This window comes from Centruroides vittatus, unplaced genomic scaffold, assembly GCF_030686945.1.
Source record: "Centruroides vittatus isolate TY-2023 unplaced genomic scaffold, ASM3068694v2 contig_875, whole genome shotgun sequence".
Taxonomy (NCBI): domain Eukaryota; kingdom Metazoa; phylum Arthropoda; class Arachnida; order Scorpiones; family Buthidae; genus Centruroides; species Centruroides vittatus.
Window position 1 is genome coordinate 1,555,657 of NW_027122567.1, and position 12,361 is coordinate 1,568,017.

Here is a 12,361-nt window from a genome sequence, read left to right on the forward strand (position 1 = left end):
TGTTAAGGGGGGCAGTTCGAAAATGGACTTGTTCGGAGTTTAAGTTAACCATATAGTTGCTGTACGCCATATTTATTGTAAATATTGATTTAAGTTAGTTTTAATTTTCTTTGTTCTTTGTTTCCCCTTCTTTCTAGAACTTTCCTTTATAACCCTTTTCCCTTGGGGTGGGATTAAAAATTCTGGAAATCACTGAAAACAAAGATGAATGATGTTCTGAGGCCGGTGAAAGAGGAGAAAGGACTTTCTTTGCCCAGACATCGAGGTGGACAGACACGAATTGAAATGTTCCAGGTTACGTTTGGCAACGACGGGAAAGTGCAAGAGACTTCGAAGAAAGGATCGGGTTTTTTCGTGGTTATGATAAAACAGTGTGGCAATTAAGTGCAAGAGAAAGTTCAACAAACATGACAATGAGAGACTTTCCAAAAGAGTTCAACGTGGTTGTATCCCACCCAGAGTGTAGAATTCAGCAAAAAAAGAAAACCCAGGTATACCAATCGTTTCTATGTTCTATTTCCTATCTTCTCTTTTCCCGACTAATTTTTCTATCACTAGTTTTAAGTTAGTACATAAGTTTTAGTTATGGTTTTTATATTGTTGCGAACGGTATATGTTTGCGCCGTATTATTGTATTTTATTTTATAATACCATGGAGTTGGAATCTAAAATAAAAATCTGTACATTTATGCGAAATAAATTACTTTGTTGACCATATCGTCGCATAGTCATTGAAACGTGTTTCCTTTGTCGGTCTACAGCCCTACACCATTTCACGTGAATCCAACATCATATCATTTTTTTTAAAATTTTCTAATTGATTTTATATTTATTTTTCTAGCCCATAAGGAAATGAGTGGTGCAAGCAAGAAAAAAGTTCGTCAGTATTCAGAGGACTATTTAAAATTTGGTTTTATATCCACTGTCCATGATGAACTGTCACCTTTTTGTCTTTTATGCCAACAATGCTTGACCAACGAATCAGTAAAACGAAGTCGTCTTGAGGCACATTTGAAGACAAAACATAATGCTCATATTAATACAGATTTAAATTACTTTCAAACTATGAAGACAGATTTTGTAAAAAGAGCAACATTGAAGTCTCTATTTACTGCTCATAATGCAACTATCAATCATACTCTGGAGGCTAGTTATCAAATTTCATTACTCATTGCTAAATCTGGAAAAAGTCATACTATAGGGGAGAATTTAATCAAACCATCAATATCAGCATTTCTTAAAACGGTTCTGGAAAAAGATGACAAAGATGTTAAAGCTATGCCACTAAATAACAATACTGTTAGCAGACGAATAGATGAAATGAGTGAAGATATTGAAAAACACGTTGTTGAAAAGCTGAAATCAAGACCATTGTTGGTGCAAATGGATGAATCAACTTTGAGAGACAGTGAGGCCGTACTTATAACTTACGTACGATATATTGAAAAAGGTGAGTTTGCTGAAGAAGTGTTGTTCTGTAAATCATTAGAAAGCACGACGACCTTCAAAGATATATATAGTAAGCTAAAATATTACTTAGATGTCAATAATATACCAATGGAAAATATAACATCTTGTGCTGTAGATGATGCTCCTAATATAATGGGGAAGAAAAATGGTTGCTTAAAATTGATGAAAGATGAAAATTCAAAAATGCTTCTTGTGTATTGTGTTATTCACAGGGAAAACTTAGTAGCTAAAAACATTTCACTGTTCTAAATGAAGCACTAAATTTAGTTATAAAGTGTATCAATACTATTAAAGCAAGTGCCAAATGTGAAAGTCTTTTCAAGTTATTTTGTGAAGAACAAAATGAAGACCATGTAAGACTTATACTTCACACTGAAGTAAGAAAAAGAACTCGCAGAAATGCAAAATGATGAGTCAATTAAAACATTATTTAATATAAAAGGTGCAATGACATGGCTTTGTGAGGAAACCAAAATCAAATATCCAAATGCAACTAATTGTGCAAGAGAACTATTGTTGTCTTTTCCATCTTCATATTTATCAGAATGCGGATTTAATGCCATAAATGATTTGCTGCTAAAAAAAAAAAGAAATCGGCTGGATATAACTAAACGAGGAGACATGAGACTAATGTTAACTAAATTGGAACCTGACATAAAATCTCTTTGCAGCAAGCATCAAGTGCAAGGGTCTCACTAAATTTAAATAATAAATAATTACTAATAATTAAAATATTATAGAAAATCTTTCATTAAAATTATTTTGTAGTTGAATTTCAGTTCTCCATTGTATGTTTTGAAAGTTTACTTACTGTGTTTTCTCAATAATTTCCTAGTGATATCTTCCTAAAACCTATCATTCAAGTTTCTTTAGTGTTTCCATTTCAATTTTTGAATATTAAAAATTGTGTATGTGTTAGGAGGGACATAAGAATTTTAGAAAGGTTTAGGTGGGGCATAGCACAAAAAAGGTTGGGAAACACTGTTTTATACAGTTTATGCATTTTATTATATTTATTTCAAAACTTCTTTTATGTTTCGTTTCTACTTATGGTATCTACCATTCATAATGAAGGTTTGAAGGGGGTTCTGTTTTGTTAGACATTCGAAGAGGGTAGGAGGTTATGGAAACGGACAAACTGAGACAAGGATAGAGGGAGTAAAAATTTCAAGGAAAATGCGGCCGAAATTTATGGACAGCCCCAAAGAAGTTGCTTTCATTTTCTATTTTTAATTAATTTGTTATTCTAGTATTAATGCAGATATTTCTTAAAAGTGAATTGCATGTGGAATTTTACCTAGTGGATTACAAAAATCCTAGATTCCAGACATTAAATTGCATTAATTCAATTCTTTCTCTCTGTATGCCAGTTCAGTGATACAGTACTAGGCTGAAGAGGTTTCCTATTATTCATGATACTGACTTCTTTCATAATAGGAATCAACATCAAGGGCTGTGGAGAATTAATTAATGATTATGATGAGAAATAATGATTAGCAGTCACTTGAAATGCTGAGTTTCAATGCAATTTTGATATATTTCTTAAAATATTTATTTGTGATATATATACAAATTATGTGAAACAAAAACAAAATTTCAAATTGTCAATTAATAATTGATAAAACAGTGAATAAATTTTATACCCCTCTTTTAATTTAATTTACTGCACATTTAGTGCTTATGAAAACCTCAATGATTACTAGCAGAAAATTGCTTTAATTTTTTTTTCTATACTTCAGACTTTTCACTATTGATGTATATTTTTGTATGCTTGAAAAAAAAAATCTACAGTATAAACAACTAAGATTTTTCCTAATACCACATAAATCTGAATCTTACAATCTAAGTTGGAATTAAAAATCTTCATTAGAGTTGAAAATGTTTTCAATGTAATTGCAAAAAAGGTAATACCAATATTTTTACAGACTTGTTTCAAATGTAAGCAACTTTTACACTCTCAAAATGCAAGTTTTAAGAACTTTGTAGAACTTTTTAACACTTGTAACTTGGGAAAACTCTTCCTGATTCAAGCTCATTATATTATTGAACCATACCGGCATCAATATTAATAGGTGTCAAAACAGTATTCTGTGAATAAAAAGTATAAGTAATAAAATTAAGTTAGGAGATGAATCAAAATTCTCAATAAGTTCTTACAGCACCTCAATTCTAAAAACTTTTTTAGAATTGAGGTGCTGTAAGAAAAATTTTATCTATTTTCGTATTGTTTATATTTAATTACAAATCCAAGCATTTAATAAATACAATTAATCAAATATCTTTAAGTGCCAAAATGCATTTCAGCTATTTTCTGTCTCTATGAAATGTAAATTTTAAAAGAAAAAAATTAAATTTCCAATAATTTTTCTTTTTTATTAATATTAAAACTTTACATAATTTTCTTTCAGCATCCTTTTTTTTGTTTATATTCATATAAACGAAATACATCAAACTGATAATTATATTCCATTTTTTATAAAAATACATTTGTGAAATTTTAAAAATTAGAATTGCCAATTAAATATTTAATTTGATAAAATCTATTAGTTTTAATGAAAAATGAAGATATAAAATTTGATAAATAAATATGCTAATACATAAACAGATATACATTATATTTACATTAATTGAAATACAATAAAATATCTTTACAAAATTTATCCAATATCTATCGATATTCAAAGTTTTTTTTATGAAAATATAATGCTATCCATTTGGCCACAAAATACATCTGATTTCTCATCACATTAATTTTATTTACTATCTTTAATCTACAATATTTGCTACTTAATAATAAAATTTTTTTTAAATTGTATTCTTCTAATATTAAATATGAAAAAAAAATTATTTCTTCATTTCATTCCTAATTTAATTACTTGAAACAATTTTGTTTGAAATAATATACTGTGATTATTTTTTTAAATTTTTATTGTAAATAATAATGTTGAAGAGCAATATAACATTTTAATTTAAAATGCTTGATATTGAATACACATTTTATTCTTGTTTAATTTATTTTTAGAATTATTTTGACTTAAGGTGTTTCATTTTATTCTTGTTGAGATTCTACAACAGAATTTAAAAATTAAGAAAACACGTTCCTTGTGAATAATGTGAATTCTTATAGTTTTATATAGATATCTAAGTTTCTGCAAATAAGATGTATATGTAATTTAATTTGATAAATGTATGACATAACTACTGTAATAATTTGTTGCATGTTTGTGTCAAACAGCCATAGTTAAGATGACAGAACTATAAAAATGGATTAAATAGCATGATGTTTTCTGGACTGACAGGCTATCATACAAACTTTGTTGATGTAGATAAGAAGATAGTCATTTTTCATAACAGATTGGTGATGCAATATTACATATTGGCAACAAATATTCATACACACTGAAATCAATGATATTTTGGACCACAGAACATAACACTTCTTTCTGAATAATAATAAATCATTGCAAAAAAATCTGGACTATGTCTTCTTTGTTCCTGTATGCCTGTTCAGTAATTCTTCACAAACAGTACTAAGCTGAAGAGAATTGTTTCCTATTATTCGTGATACTGACTTCTTTCATAATAGGAATCAACATCAAGAGCTGTGGAGAGAGAACTAATTAATGATTATGCAGAGAAATAATGAATAGCAGTCACTTCAAATGCTGAGTTTTAATGTGATTTTGATATATTTCTTAAAATAAATATTTATTCATAAGGCTTCATATGCTATTAATATATTACTATATACAAATTATGTATAACAAAAATTTCAAGTTGTCAAATAATACCAAGAAATATGTCACTGATTATATCATCATTAATTTCACTCAATAATTATCAACATGTGTGACTATTTCTAGTAATAGTTTTAGACTGCAATTCGAAATTACTAAATAATAATTATTAAAAATTATTGTTTCAATAATTATTTCATCTTATCTAATTTGAATCTAATTAAATTTTCATTGTTATTCAAAAAACAATAGAGTTTCAGTGGCAGTGAATGTGCATACTTTTCCCCAGATGATGATAAAAAAGAATTTCTGTAATTAAGTGAAAAAATTGGAAATTGCTAATCTATCACATATTCAGTTTGTGTTGGATGGACTAAACATCCATATCAAGTGCCATAAACATTTTGAGACAAATAATTCTAAGTTGTTTTAGATAAAAAGCAAATAAATTCTGATAAAAAACAGATACAAAATAACCTTGCAGATTTTATAAATTTGTGTAAACACAGAATTGTCTTTGAAACTGAGTTCTGTTTAGTAATTAAATGATCATACTTCAGTCATTGAATCATTTATGTCAGGAAAAATGAAAACAAGTCAGTTTTTTCAGACTATTTAAAATGTTTATGTTATGTTCTCCCAATGTTACCATTTTGAATCTAATAACTGTGTTAATTAAAAGAAACTAACATAATCAACATATGTTTTGAATGCTTATGTAATTGGATAAATTATAAAAATATCATTGATGCCAAAGACTGGAAACAACTGTTAATAGAAATCATCATTTATACTAGGACAATTTTGAAAAGTTTACTGCAAATCCTGGATCTTTTGAAAAAGAGCCATCAAAATCTTTATTCTCAATGTTTGAAATATATTGTTCTTTTTAGCTAATTCAATACTGATTATGTAGTTAATATGAAAACTTAATAATGATTATTACAGATTCAGTCACTTTATTTGGGTTTAAAAATAATATACTGTTTTGAATGTATATGTAATTTATGTATTATTTACTCAGTTTGTATAATAAAATTAATATTAGTTATTAGAATTTATAATATATTTAGTAGAAAAACTCAGAATTTTGGAATGAAATAATTATTAAAATATTGCAAGGAAATTTGGATGATCATAATTTGTATTTAAAGCAATGTTTTGTACTAAATATAAGTTCTTTTAACTTTAAAATTATTACTACTTTAAACAAAGTATATTATGATTAGAATAATGTAGTTTATTTTTTATATAAATAATTTTATGACAATATAATTCACATGACTGTTTCAACAAAACCATCTATAGATTTTGAATATTTTACAGTTCAGCTTTGTTTCATTAAAAAAATTAGATGAATGATGATCATAGTTAATTTGTTTTATACATTCACAGATAATTTTCATTGATTTCCTAGAATGTGGCCACGACCCCAATTGTACCTTCTCTGATTGTTGTCATCTGGTTGTCTCCTTGGTGTTGGAGCTTGTCCAAAGCCACCAAATCCTCTTACACGGTTTGGAAAATAATGAAGTCTAAAAAATAAAATTTAAATTATTTCTAATTTATAAGCTTTTGCCATTTTTTAAAACTGTCATATTTTTTATATTTGTTCTATAAGTGCGATTTAGTGCGATAACGATCACTTGGCACGATTCACTTCTTTATTTCAATTTCATTGATCAACGAAATTGAAATAAAGAAGTGAATCGTGCCAAGTGATCGTTATCGCGCTAAATCGCACTTATAGAACAAATTATAAGCTTTTGTTTATCTTTTATTCTATACTTACAATATGTCTGGTGTTTTCAACAAGGCACGGCCTCCAAATTCTTGAGGATATTTAAACTTAAAAAAGAAGTAAAGATGTCCAACAAGAATACCAATGAGTTCATATAAGCCTCTGAAAAGAAATTATTCCATTTACCAATACTAAGACTAGCTATACATATGAAATCTTAATTTGATATTTGTTAATGCATTCAGTTCATAATCATGTTTTTAAAATAAAATGGAATTTAAAAATTTCAACTTTGTTCTCAGTATCATATTAACACTGGTTTCCACAATTGAAAAAATTGCAATGAAATAGCAGATTCCTTTTTGTCAAAATGTATTAAAAATAAAAATTTTGCTTTTTGAGTAACCTTATGCAATTATATGTGATGATGCAAAATTGAGTCACAGGAACCTATTGGAGGACAAAATGATGAAAAACCATTATCATCAACATCTGGAATACACAGCAGGGTTCAGCAGCACTCCAGTAGTTTTTTATATTATTAGTAGGAGTACTGTGTATATAATTACCTCATAATGCTTTGTTTATTTTCCAATGACAAGGTAATGTTTAAACCTACATCTGGTACTTTAAATTAGTTTGCTATTTAACACACATTTCTTTGTTTGGGGTTCACATGTTTTTACATTAATACATGTAAAAATTTTTTGGTCTTGATTATCTAATAACTGATCCCTCTGGGTCAAGTACTACATCTTAGTAGACTGCAGGTGTCAGCTGTCAGGTAATAGGTGATCCCATTCACCCACTTGTCAGGTGTGGAAGCATGGACTGTCAGCTATATAAGATCTAGCAGAGACCATAGGAACTCTGACTCAACATATCTGTGTGCAAAAACCAGTTGGACTGCTTTTGTTACATTTGTGGAGCAATGACTTGAAAGCACAACAAAAATCACTAATGCCTCTAGTGAAAAAAGCATACCATTGTTATTTTGGCTGTAAGGTAGGAGATTGAGATAAAACCTGGGCTTCTTATGCTGTAATTCATGTACACAGACACAAACTAGATGGTTGAATGGCAGGCACAAATCAATACCTTTTGCTGTCCTTAAGGTCTGAAGGAAACCTCAATCATTTGGATAATTGTTACTTTTGCATGTCTGAAAGCAAAAACTTTTCAGCAAAATCAAAATGCAAGATACAATAGCCCAACTGTCCATCTCCACCTTGACTAATGCCCCAGGTTGAATCAATGTCAGTACTGGCATTGATTCATCATGAATTTCTTGGAAGGTTCAGAAGATGAATCCAATCCTGAACACACCTTGCCAAAACAACAATCAAGTTGTGATGAACACCTATCATGGAGTCCTGCAAAAAAGTCACAGCTCAGTCAGTCAGTCTCGGTTGAATATGATTTGTAATCTTTCAAAAAGAAAAGTGCAACTACTTATGTTACATCTCCAGCAGTGGAAGCTTTTGGAGAAAGAAGTTAAGGTGTCCTGTTACAGAAAAAGGAGATCAGAAAATGTGAAATTTTTCAATAGAGGAAAATCTCATTTTTTGCAATGATATACTGCATTTGTTGGAGGAGCTTCAGCTGCCACAGGAACCTGCAGATTCAAGACTCTTTATTGACTCAAAGTTCAGTCTTAAAGGAGTTTTGCCACAGAACAGCAACAAACACGTGTCTATTATGGTTGCTCATGTTGTTCATATAAAACAAACTTTCAACAACGTAAAGGTAATGCTGGACATGATAAAATACAATGAGCATAAGTGGAATGTGTGCACTGACCTCAAAGTTATTGCAATGTTAACAGGTCTTCAAGGAGGATACACTAAATTCTGTTGATTTTTTATGTAAATGGATGGTTAAACAAGAATGAGTCACTACTTGGTAAAAAAAATGGCCTAATTGCTTAACAAATGTAGATCAGAAGAATATTACTTTTCCTGCTCTGGTGAAGAAAACTAAAACCTCTTACCTCTTCTTCATATCATGCTCAGTTTGATGAAAAACTTTTTGAAAGTTATGGACAGAGAAGGCTTTGCTTACCTGAAGAAAAAATTTTTTACATCTGAACAATGTGAAAACAAAGGAGGGAATTTTTGTTGATACCCCAAGTAAGATAGTGTTTGAAGGATCCTAGTTTCAAGGAAAAACTTAACCCAGAAGAAAGGACAGCATGAGTTACATTTGAAAATGTGAGCACAAATGTTTTGGGGAATCACTCAAGATGCATTTCCTGCATTCCCATTTAGATTTTTTTCTTCCAACATAGAAGCTGTTTCTGATGAACATAGAGAAAGGTTCCATCAGACTCTTCCTCAAATGGAAAAGCAGTATAACAGAAAGTGGAACAAAAACATGTTAGCAGATTACTGCTGAACTCTACATCAAGAGACTTCAGAAGAAGAATATAAAAGGAAGAAAAACATGTCATTAAGTGTTTCAGTTTTTGAATGTATATAATAATAAAAAATGAGTAATTAATATAAATTTATTTGTATCTAATTAGCCAATTGACAATGTCTGTAGCCAATAAATATATTTTGAACAGAAAATGTTTTCCTTCAAAATCTCATTTCTCTCAAAATTGATGGCCAATTCTGTTGCCAGATTCAGCACTGTTGAAACTATAAAAAAAAAATTCAGTGAAAATGTTTGACAGGAGCAGAAATAAACTTTTTTTGCATAACACTGTAAGTACTCGTTTAAAATTATATGTAATAATCAGTTTTATAATAACTGAAGCTAAAACAATTACATTTTCTTGGTTGATTTTTTTTATGACATGAATAATATTTCTTACATTTTAATACAAAAGAAATTATAATTAAAAAAGTCAATATTTATCACTACTAGAAAAAATTAAACTTACCCTCCACTGAAAAGCACATTAAATGCCAAAAGCACCCAAGGTAAATACAGTGCCTGAAACAATTAAAAAAATTATTTTTGGAAACTAAATAGAGCTTATTTATTGTAACTTTTGAAAATTATAATTTAATAATTTAAAACATACTTTAAATCTTATTACTTTGAAAAAATAATTTGTTGAAAGCTTTCAATTTAGACATTTAAAATAATTTAAATTATGGATGATATACAGCTTTACCAAGGAGTATAAGGAAACAAAATCAAATATAAAGCTGCAAGAAGCCTTAGAAATATACAAGGCTGGCCTGACTGGAAAATGTATTAACTTTAAGGATGGAAAAACCAGTCTTGTATGCATGGTAATTCTTTTACAAAAAACCAGGGAGGGCCAACATAAATTTAAGTTTTATTAATTAGTATTATGTTTTATCTTAAATTTTTATGTGTTAAATTTTATATTTACCATCATTTAATTTTTGTTGTTATATAGTGTTGTTTTTTCCAATTTGGAATTTTCATTAAAGATCTGAGGCAGACTTTAGACAATGTTTTTTTGACTTTGACCAAATTTTTTATTAAAAATGCTTTGTGACTGAACTTTAAAGGTTGTTTACAGTTTGTTTGTGATTCATTCCAGTATTAAGAAGGTAATTTTAATATTAGCATTAAAATTCTATTTGCTGGATATGTAAGATGTTGATATTGATTTTTAACAATTGTTTAATTACTGCTAATTTTTTGACTCATTCATTATTGACAGCATGGAATAGTGAGAATGCAGAACTGAGAATAATAAATTATTTTTTAAAAAGTTAACAGTGGATGTTAATAAAAGAAAATTACAACAAACTGTTACTCTTTTAGAAATAAATGAAAATCATCAACATTATCAATATTTTTAATTAACACAATTACACTGAACTAAATTTTTATATACTAAATTATTTAAACAAGAATATAAAAAACTAAAAAAATTTTTGAAATATTCAAACGAAATTTAATTTAACATTTGTTATTAAATACCACGTGTAAATTCAATTCAAACTCCTTTTCTTGGAGAAAAATTAGAAACTAAGCATTTTTAAGCTTTAAGAAAAGACTTGAAATTTTATTTGAAGCAGTTATCATTCTGAAAACTGAAAGAACTTTACTCCAAATTTTACTCCAAAAAAACTGAAAGAACTTCAGTTTTCTTGGAGTAAAGTAAAAATTTTTCAAAAGACTACTTTCAATTAAATAAACATTTTATCAATACATTTTATATTTTAATAATTAACAATATTAAGTGAAAATTTTTAATTTATTATTTTTCACTTTAGATTTACTATAATTTCAGTTTAATTATCAAAATAAATTCTTACTTTAAACTGAGTTCCAAACCAAAAGTTTACAATGATATCTTTTTTCAGTTGACACCAAACATAAAGTACACTTAAAACCAGTGGATCCATCAACAGCTAAAAGAAATAAAATTTTTAATTAAAAGAAAACTATGTATTGTAAATAAATAAAATAAATTTTAGTGTGCTTTACCCATATTTCAGCAAGAAAGCCAACAATCTTGGAATATATTAAGGAAAATGACATACGAAAAATGATAACAAAATATAATTATAATTTTCAACTAATAAACATACGCAATCAATAGAACACACAAAAAAATCTTTTTTGTAAATTAATATTTACAAGCTTTTCTCCTATAGTTGAAATTTACATTAAAATACAACAAATTTTTAGCCAGTTTTATAATAAATGACTATTTGAATTTTAGACAAGATTCTCATACTTTTTACAAAAATGCCTTAAAATTTTTCCATCAACTGTAATTACATCAAAAATATACTCATGCAAGAAAGAAAATAAAAGGATACAAAAAAAATCCAAATATGAATTTTTAATGAAAGATAAATTTTATACAAATTTAAAAATGTTTAGCTTTATATCACATATATTTTACTTGATTCATCACTAGGTTAAATATGTGGCAGACTCCACTTTCTTTACAATTTTTTCTTGCTAATAGTTATCAAACTTCTGAGAAATCTCGATATTGGGAAATCAGAAATGATTACTTCATGAATTTATACTATTGTTAATATTATTTTTCAATTTATTATATTGATTTTTTTTATTTTTCTAATTTATCATATTTTCCTTTTCATTTATCATCTAAATTGTTCAAAGTTATAAAATCAATTCATGTTATGAATTATTGATAGCACAATCCATTTTACTTTCATATCTGATATCTGCATTTTTCATGCTTATAATATGCAGACAGTTCTCAATAATGTTAAGATCAGGACTATTACCTGGCCAATTTCAGGATCTAATCTAGACTTCTTGTAGAAATTTTTTTATCTAAACAGCAATTTTTGAGTCAATTTAAACAACAATAATGCTAAAAAAACCATACAGAAAGGCTATTGTAAAGGTCGCTTTTAGCGTCCTGAATCGAAAAGCCGCACGACAGAGATAATTAGTCCCACCTGGAGCTGGGGCCATAAACGGCCGGAAGGATCAAAGG

At 28.1% G+C, this 12,361-nt stretch overlaps 2 protein-coding genes across 3 annotated transcripts in view; one reads left to right on the forward strand and one right to left on the reverse strand.

Annotated features, from left to right (window-relative positions):
* The first annotated feature begins 204 nt into the window (after nucleotides 1-204).
* Nucleotides 205-1,719, forward strand: LOC136983072 (protein FAM200C-like). The gene is made up of 2 exons (XM_067279705.1): nucleotides 205-376; nucleotides 842-1,719. The coding sequence occupies exons 1-2, from the start codon at nucleotides 205-207 to the stop codon at nucleotides 1,717-1,719; spliced, it is 1,050 nt and encodes a 349-aa protein (XP_067135806.1).
* Nucleotides 1,720-4,362: 2,643 nt separating this feature from the next.
* Der-1 (derlin-1) overlaps nucleotides 4,363-12,361 on the reverse strand; it is a 33,235-nt gene continuing 25,236 nt past the window's right edge. Inside the window, exons 4-9 of one of the 2 annotated variants that reach the window (XM_067279556.1) lie at nucleotides 11,368-11,394; nucleotides 11,196-11,291; nucleotides 9,836-9,888; nucleotides 7,000-7,110; nucleotides 6,650-6,742; nucleotides 4,363-5,072 (exon numbers count right to left, since the gene is read on the reverse strand). In XM_067279556.1, coding sequence (XP_067135657.1) covers nucleotides 5,066-5,072; nucleotides 6,650-6,742; nucleotides 7,000-7,110; nucleotides 9,836-9,888; nucleotides 11,196-11,291; nucleotides 11,368-11,394 — 387 coding nt within the window. In that variant the 3' untranslated portion in view covers nucleotides 4,363-5,065. Of the gene's footprint in view, nucleotides 5,073-6,426; nucleotides 6,743-6,999; nucleotides 7,111-9,835; nucleotides 9,889-11,195; nucleotides 11,292-11,367; nucleotides 11,395-12,361 lie in introns of those variants that run through there. The other variant, XM_067279555.1, reaches the window with a different exon arrangement.

Coding starts and splice junctions, on each gene's coding strand:
- LOC136983072 (XM_067279705.1), top strand. CDS start 205: ATGAATGATGTTCTGAGGCCGGTGAAAGAGGAGAAAGGACTTTCTTTG. Junction 377..841: donor GGTTATGATAAAACAGTGTG/GCAATTAAGTGC, acceptor TTATTTTTCTAG/CCCATAAGGAAATGAGTGGT.